Source organism: Morone saxatilis, unplaced genomic scaffold (assembly GCF_004916995.1).
Source record: "Morone saxatilis isolate NCDOM2014 unplaced genomic scaffold, NCSU_SB_2.0 Contig11, whole genome shotgun sequence".
Classification (NCBI taxonomy): Eukaryota; Metazoa; Chordata; class Actinopteri; family Moronidae; genus Morone; species Morone saxatilis.
The window spans coordinates 24,137,674-24,145,737 of record NW_023339663.1 but is presented as its reverse complement, the minus strand read 5'-3'; the positions used below and the strand labels follow the sequence as shown (position 1 = coordinate 24,145,737).

Here is an 8,064-nt window from a genome sequence, read left to right as displayed (position 1 = left end):
ATATTTTGATCTGTATCAAAATTATATTAATGATATTCTATGGCCCTCAGCTTCACCATCACTTGATCATGAATGTGTTGAACATTGATGAGATATCTTGGAGCTACTTTTTTGCTCCACCACCACCATTAAATGAGGGAAGGTCTTTAGGAAGAATGGTGTTCCTCCTTTCAGCTGAGTTCCGGAGACATGTAGATCATTTATTATCTATTGTATTTTCATTAGAATCCATAATTATTTATCTAACCTGAGTATTTCATTTTAAGCACTTAATAAATACTGTGAAAACAAAATGGTCTCCATCTATTGGAAGTAATTGGAAGACTTTTCAGTATTTTTTTTTTTTGCAGTTCTTGCCTTTGTAGAGATTTGCAAGCCTGTACGGCTGTGCTGCATGCTGAGCAGCCTGGTCTAAAAGTGACTCTTTGGAGCCATCGCTGTGGGCCATCTGACTGCCCTTCAGTGGAAAGCTAGTCTTTTATGGATGTAGTCAAAGGCTCGGCTTGTGCTTGGCAGCTTTGTGACCTCCTTCCTGTTGTGCTTGCCTTTAAACAAATAGCACTGACAGCTGAGTAATGGGGGGTTGTTTGAGTTGGAATCTAAGGAGCCAAATTACGACAAAAGAAGAAGAATTCTGCTACTGCGATCTGGATGCTTGTCAAAAGTTGTAGTTCAGATGATGGACCATGATAGTTTCCTTCCTAAAAGATTAAATGTAGCTAAAACATCCGTAATTAAAGAAGATATTGATCCAAATATGCTGCATGGCCTCTGTTCTACAATCTCTGGTTGATGTAAGAAGATCATATTTTTGAAGTTAGACAGTTTTTAAGTGCACAGTGGTTTAGTTGTTGTTTTTGTCTTCAGGAGGGTCACTCAGATCATCCCGGGGAGGTATGGCTACGGGAGAGCTCCTTATGTTGCTCCATTGCAGACGGATACAGGTCAGGGCGTTGGGACGGCTCGCCCCCACAGACAGAGACGCTCTGCTGCGGCAGATGCCCACCACGCACCCGCTAGAAGCCACAGTGGCCACAGGTCAAACAACTTGGACGCCTCCACCAACGTCCATCGCTATAGCAGACCCTACGTGCAGCCTAGGGCACAGAAGCCCAAAAATAACCAAGTCTGGGCCCCCCTCTACCAGCCTGGTTCGGCTAACCAGGCCCAGGTCCAGCAGGAAGTACAATCAGGCAGCCAGATGTATGGACCCCAGCAGCACCAAGAGAGGCCCTACGACCCCCTGCCTAGTTCCTCCTGCACAGGGGAGCATGCTCACTACAGGATCTGCAACAGTAATGTATGCAAATCTGCACCCTTTTGTCATTTTTCTTAGCACGTTGCTAGGCAAGGACATTTATTGATATATATGATTACTCATTCTGCTTATTGTTCTGATTTCCTATTGATTCTTAATGTTGTTTTGCTGATAAATCAGTAGGTGGAAAAAAGCTAAAAAGTATCTCTTTAGTTTTAGTCCTTAAACCAAATGTTAGAGCTATAAATGTTTGACCCTATTCCCAAGGTACTACTGTTTTCTGTCACTGGCCTCCAGGGTTACAGATACAAAACAAAAATGACATTGTGCTTGGCAAACTGAAGGTTGCTCATTACACATTAATGAGCCACATCGTGACATGTCCCTATATTCTAAAACTATTAATTATGAAACTAAAAGTTTTGATTTATTTTGGAGTTAAACTTTTGTTAGAATTTAAAGCTATTTAATACTTACACTAAGTGTTTTCTACTGGTACCTCCAGTAGAAAAATATTGGTTGAACTATCGGCTTAGGAAACCTTTTCAGTTAAACCCAGGCTGTACTACACAAGTGTATGGATGGGCTTTGCTTATCTGATCCGAGGTTATGGAATCCATCCTGTGCATTAAAATAAGTTCAAACAGTGTCTGGTTCTGTATATTGTCTCTGGTGTGTGATGACACAGAGATTCAAGCAAAGTAAAGCAGACCTGTCTTTGTTTAGACAAAGGAGATATAGAGAGATGTGAGGGAGCTTGAGTTTCACAGGCGAGACTTCATAAATACTGGAATCTAACTACTTTTGGCAAGAAAGCCTGAGCTACAAGAACAGTGTTAAAACAGTTAAAACAGAGAAAGTGGACTGCAGCCGTCAATCAATGACCAAGCAGTGTGACAATGAGAAATGTGAGCTTGCTGCAGTTACAGAAGGATTTACCTGTTGGACTGTGTGTTTTCATGGAAAATAAGTGTATATAAGTGTGTATGTTAATGTGTGTGTGTCTGGTCCATCCTTAGACCTGTCCTCCATCCAGCAGACACATCAGGGCTGTTCAGTGTTCTTCATACAACAACCAGCCTTTCATGGGCAGACTGTACGAGTGGGAACCTTTCAATGAGGGTAGGTTGGATGTTTGTATTTATCTATGTACACTATGTGCATATGGAAACACAAAGTACAGCTGAGGCTGATGGGAATATCATTGGTTTTGCTGATATTTGGTCATCAACCAACAGACCAACATTGCCATTCCTACAGCCGCTAAACCCCCTTCTAATGTGAGTTCGAAACCTGTAAAAATGTGTTTAAGAAGTGACTGAAAATGTGTAACCAGATGGGTCCTGCTCAGATGTCTGAATAGGTCGGGATCCTAATGCAAAAAGTACACAATCCTAACACACACATTTCAAAATTTATAAAATTTTCGCTGTCAGCTACATCTACAGCTGCCTGACCTATGACCCATATGAACGAAGGTGTGTTGTGATGTAGACACTGCACTATGTCATCTGTCTGTAGGCTCACTGATAAATGTTCATTAATAGAAACTCTCTGCCCTTATTCACCTGAAGTATCCAGGCAACAGTCAAAACACCTCCTGAGATGTAATTTCTCTGAGAACACTAATGGAAATAAGTCTCCAAATTAATATCCTGTCAAACAGACGTGTATTTTGAGATCTCGTCTTTACCCTGCAGCCTTGACTGAAGGATAATGCAGATGTAAAGATGAAATAACCTCAGGTAAATGTATGAGGTTGAGTCTGGATTATTTGACACCCATCTTGAACAGTGCTTTAACATACTCTTGTACATCTGTTTAAGAAATACCTTGCTTTTGAGCTTATAGTATATCTAATTGATAAACCACCTGAACAAAATGTAAAGAACAGGGATCAGGATCCTTTGTGGTCGCTCACTGCTGTTTTAGTGTCATCGAATGAAACACAGATTATTTTGTTGAAATCAAAGAGCTGGTTTCAAACAAAGTTTAGCATTTGATTGACTGATTTGATTGTCTGAATTATTCAGAATTTGCAATCTCCATTTATCTGCTACTTTAGGGCACTTAAACAGACATTATTTCTAAATGATTGCTCTGTTGTAATTCACTGCATGTTTAAAGCAGTGGCCAAGGCACAAAGATACAATACATATTGTTGTAATTACTGTTTTTATTAGTAACATGATGACATAATAGTGCCCTGTATTATGTGATTTCTCACTGACCTCTTATCCTTCAGGAAATTAAGTATTTGAGGACGTGTGCTTGAACATTCCTATGCTACAAAACAGTATTTACAGTAATTTACAATTCTCATCCTTTGAATGTGCATTCACCATGCTCTAATCTCTCTCTCAAATCAATTCCTTGTATTTCAAACACTTACTAAATATTGAATTAAATGTTAATATGTGAAGTTGATGGAAGTATAGACCTGTTTTCACACTTTATGTAGGATCCATCATAATGTCTTTCATTGTCTTTATGCACCTACTGTTGCTAGTCTACCATGTTTTTAATCACTGTGCACTGTTATACTAATATGTTACTAAAATGTCTGGACATTTCTTAAAGTCTCCTAAATCTCCTTTCAGTTCCTGGGGATCAGCATTGTGAACTCAACTGTAGGGCCATAGGGTTCAGGTTCTACGTGCGTCAATCAGACAGAGTGATCGATGGGACGCCATGTGGGCAAAATGACACTTCTCTCTGTGTGGCAGGAAAGTGTACGGTAGGCCACTGTATAAACACTTTTTTTATATTTTAAAAACTCAGAAAATGATTGAAGAGTGGGTTTGGTTTTCTTTATCACCAGCATCATGCTAGTTGGCATTGTTGTTGGATTCCTGTGTCTTTCATGTTTTAAGTACAATTAATAAGAGGACATGATGGATGTATAAAGATCCTGGATGCCATGAATGAGGGGGTGGTACAAATATTTTGGTTAACACTTTGTTTGGATATCCCATGCTGCAATCTTGGAATATACTTCAGTTTTAGCAATGAGACATTTTTCTATTTGAAATATCTCTACCATCTAGGTAAACCGTGACTGTACCCTAAAAACAACCCAACCAGAAGGTTTAATCCTAACCCAGACATTGTGAGGTTCACTGAAACTCAGTACACATTTAAGTGACATGTCTTAGCCACTTGGTTGTAAAAGGTGTATAAATTGTGGACAATTAATGACCAAACAAGCTATAGGCTGTGACCAGCAGAGGGCAGCACAGCACCAGAGTGAGAATTCTTTGTATATCAAATGGAGGAGTGAAGTGGAGGTCAGGGGGAAGTTTTTTTTCCCCCTTGGGCTGAAGCAGGAGATCTGGGATCTCAATGTAGTACATATTTGTACTTCTGACCCCGTATTTAATACACACCATGAAAACACACCTGTGAGCTCAGAGTTGGAGAGACAGAAGTCGCTGTGTGGGCCTGCTTATGGCTGGCAATGTATTCAGTATGCTGGATTCACTTTAACATTCTTTTGATCAGGGTTTAACTCAAAGAAATATGTTGGAGAAGGAGTTCATTACCAGTTGGTTGTGCTGACCTCGCTCTCTGTCTCCCTGTGTGTTTCCCATGCGCTGGGACAGTCTTTGCAACATTAAGATTTAATCTGCCCTCTGATCTCTCATTTTGGCCTTGATCGCATTTCCACCATTAACACACTCTAAATTGTGATCCCTCATATGGAAAGTAAATTGTGATTTATGACTCTAAATCAAGCAATTGCACAAAAAGTATTAATCTGCAAGTGTTAAATCATTTATTTTCCTGCTTTCCTGAGTTTGCTGGCTCAGTTTCTGAGGATTTAAACTCATCAGCTGTTTTTTAGGGAGAAGAGATTTTTTCTCATCACTCTCCCCACTGACATTTTCTCAGCTGGTCCAGACATTTGAACAGGAGATTCCCCCCTGCTCCAAGCCAAGAGATAATGTAAAAACATCTGGATAATTGAATTTAAATCAGAACTGCTCTCATCATTGAAACTATATATTATAGTGGGAATTGATAAAACTTTGTAGTTGGTGCTACAAGTTCTGCTCTCCCCTCCAGGGGTTAGGGGGCTTCCGGCAGATATATACCCTGACATATGGAATACACACTGTAAATTATGCTCAAAGCAAGAGATGTGATTGCAAGCACATGGATAAAAAAATACCATGACAGGTAGAGGTTTGCCTGGTAGAGGGAGTAAGCACAGATATTCATCAGCAGCCACAACAGCAGCATGGAGCAGGAAAGAACCACAGGGAAGAACGAGGAGTTGGCAGCTCCAACAGATTGTTTGAAGTGTCAGTCATCATCGGTGCCTGTTTGGATCAGCTGACGGTCAGCTGGTTTGGTGCACTCTGCTTGACCAAACATGATACCTCATAACTTGTCAAAATACTGTAATAAGTCATGGATCAAAATTTAACAAAAGTTTTAAATGTAATAAATTCAAAATAAATGCGGTGGTGTAACTTTTTGTCTAGCGCCACCATCAGGTCAAAATAACAACAACAATGATTTGCTTAATGGCCAAATACAAATTTTACATTTACATCAGCCTTAGCTGTAGGGTCTAATTAGCTAAAGGTAACAGCCTAACTAAGATGACGAATTTACCTGCTTTATATCAGCGTGTTACCATTTCATTGTGAGCATGTTAGCATTCTGGTGTTGCCATTTTGATCAAAGAACTGCTGTTGTTATATGATTAAATAGTAATGACATAATAAGGATTACTGTAATAATATTTAAGAACTCAAAATGATTCCAAAAAGGCCGTTATTTAAGTTACACCCTCTAACATACAATTGCCAGTCAGGCAGTTGTAAGTGGTCTGGGAATATTTAATATTATCACATTTTAGTCTCGTTTTGAAAGACATTATATCCCACTCTGACATGTCCTTACATCATTCAGCTGATAGTTGAAGTTAGCTTGTCAGTGGCTAATGTTTAGGCTGTAGTTTCTGTGGGTCCATGTGGAACTGTGCACTGTCTTTATGTGGCCCTGGTGGTTGCAGCTCTGGCCAGGTCCACTGTATGTGTTGAACTGTTTTATGATCTCTGGTATTGTAGCCGCATTTTGAAAATAGTGTTTAATGCATGGTGAGTCAGTAAATTTTCCAAATTCTCTGGGAAAGTCAAGCTGTATGAGCAATAGGTTTATTTTACAGTTGTTATAACAATACCGCCCTGTACAGCTCTGGTTTTTAAATGTCCAGTTTTTACTGGTCTCTTTGTCACATTGCCTACAACACCAATGTGTTTTTTTGCCTCAAAATATTTGTGTTGACTATTTTCCAGACCAGCAACAGTGACAAGGTTAAAACTAAAGTGCAATAAACTGAACACTTGTCGGGTCAAGTCCTAACAAACCAAGCTAAAACACTGCAACACTGTGGATCAGTAGGTATTTCATATGCAGGTATTGTACAAACCTGAGCACACTGTGAAGTGATATGCTCTACATACCTACTGTACCAGGTACTCTAATGCCTCTGATTCAGATTAGAGCCAAACCACACAATAATTTATTTCTAATTATTCAAAAGGAGAGTCTCTAGCAGGTCAGAGCCTGTTTTTGCATAGCACAGAGATACTAAAGTATATTTCTGGAAGCCCAAACCACATTGATGACATTGTCAAGAAGCAGCCAGCTGTCCAACTGGGAACTTTCTGGAAGAAAAAAATTATTATGGTGAAAGTTTGCTATTTGTACAAATAGGTAAGCTACTTGATTAACCTTTATTCAAATTAAACATTCAAAGCATTCCTAATTTAAACATCTACTGTTGCATAGTGATTGAAAGCACACAGAATCTGTTATAATACATTTTTTTGTTTTTACTTTGTTAGTGACTTTTGGAAAATGACAGATGAATGAATTAGAGAGAAAAGGAGCAATGTAATGAGCTGAGGTTGAACGTAAGTTATATTCACACAATATGAAAGATCACAGTTTCCTTTGTGAGTTATTTTACTTTGCACAAGTGTCTGGAGGTAATTTTAGTTTTGTCTTTCATATGCAGTCCAAATGCAGTTCTTTGCTTCATGTTGTGGCAGTGAACCGATTCTTAGATACTTAATCATGAAAATGAAAAATTAATTAAAAACATTTGGGGGAAGATTTTAGGGGGAAATGTGGCGCAATTACGCCGTGTGCTTGTTGTGGTGGCGCAATGCTGCTATCCCCTATGACACAGCCCACAGTTTGTGTGGTCCCTGATACCTTTCATGCTGCATGAATAACAACCTTTGGCCCCTGGTGCAGTTCTCCATCTCATATTTCTAAATGTGATACAGTGACACCCTCAAATTGGCCTGTTAGAGAGACTCATGTCTCAGGTTTTACAACCAAAGCTAATGAGGCAAATCGAGGTCTTTTAAGGTATCGTACTTTGGACTTCTGCAGTGCTTCAGCTTCTGTTTGATAGAGCACTGCTCTGATTTCATCCTTGTCTCACTGGCTGGATTGTTTCCCCACCTTAAAGGTCCAGTGTGTGATATTTAGGAGGCTCTATTAGCAGAAATGGAATATAACATTCATAGGTGTGTTTTCATTACTTTATAATCACCTGAAAAAGTGTAGTTTCTCCTACACACTTGGAAGGTGAGTGGTTATTCATGTGGTTGCAATCTACTGTCTCACGGCTGGATGCAACAAAATCCTTTAATTGTCTCCTTAGTGCTTGTCCTGAACTGTCCGAGGTAGGATGGAGTGGTGTGGTTACTAGCAGGTTGACTAGCCCACAAGAAAGATTTTAAGGCTCTTGTGCTTTAAAAGGTCTGAAAAGTACAGGAAAA

The 8,064-nt window shown here is 39.4% G+C and overlaps 1 protein-coding gene across 1 annotated transcript in view; it reads left to right on the top strand.

Annotated features, from left to right (window-relative positions):
* LOC118343399 (thrombospondin type-1 domain-containing protein 4-like) overlaps positions 1 to 6,578 on the top strand; it is an 8,804-nt gene extending 2,226 nt beyond the window's left edge. Inside the window, exons 4-6 of the mRNA XM_035682201.1 lie at positions 868 to 1,300; positions 2,278 to 2,380; positions 6,565 to 6,578. Coding sequence (XP_035538094.1) covers positions 868 to 1,300; positions 2,278 to 2,380; positions 6,565 to 6,578 — 550 coding nt within the window. The remainder of the gene's footprint in view (positions 1 to 867; positions 1,301 to 2,277; positions 2,381 to 6,564) is intronic.
* Positions 6,579 to 8,064: the final 1,486 nt, after the last annotated feature.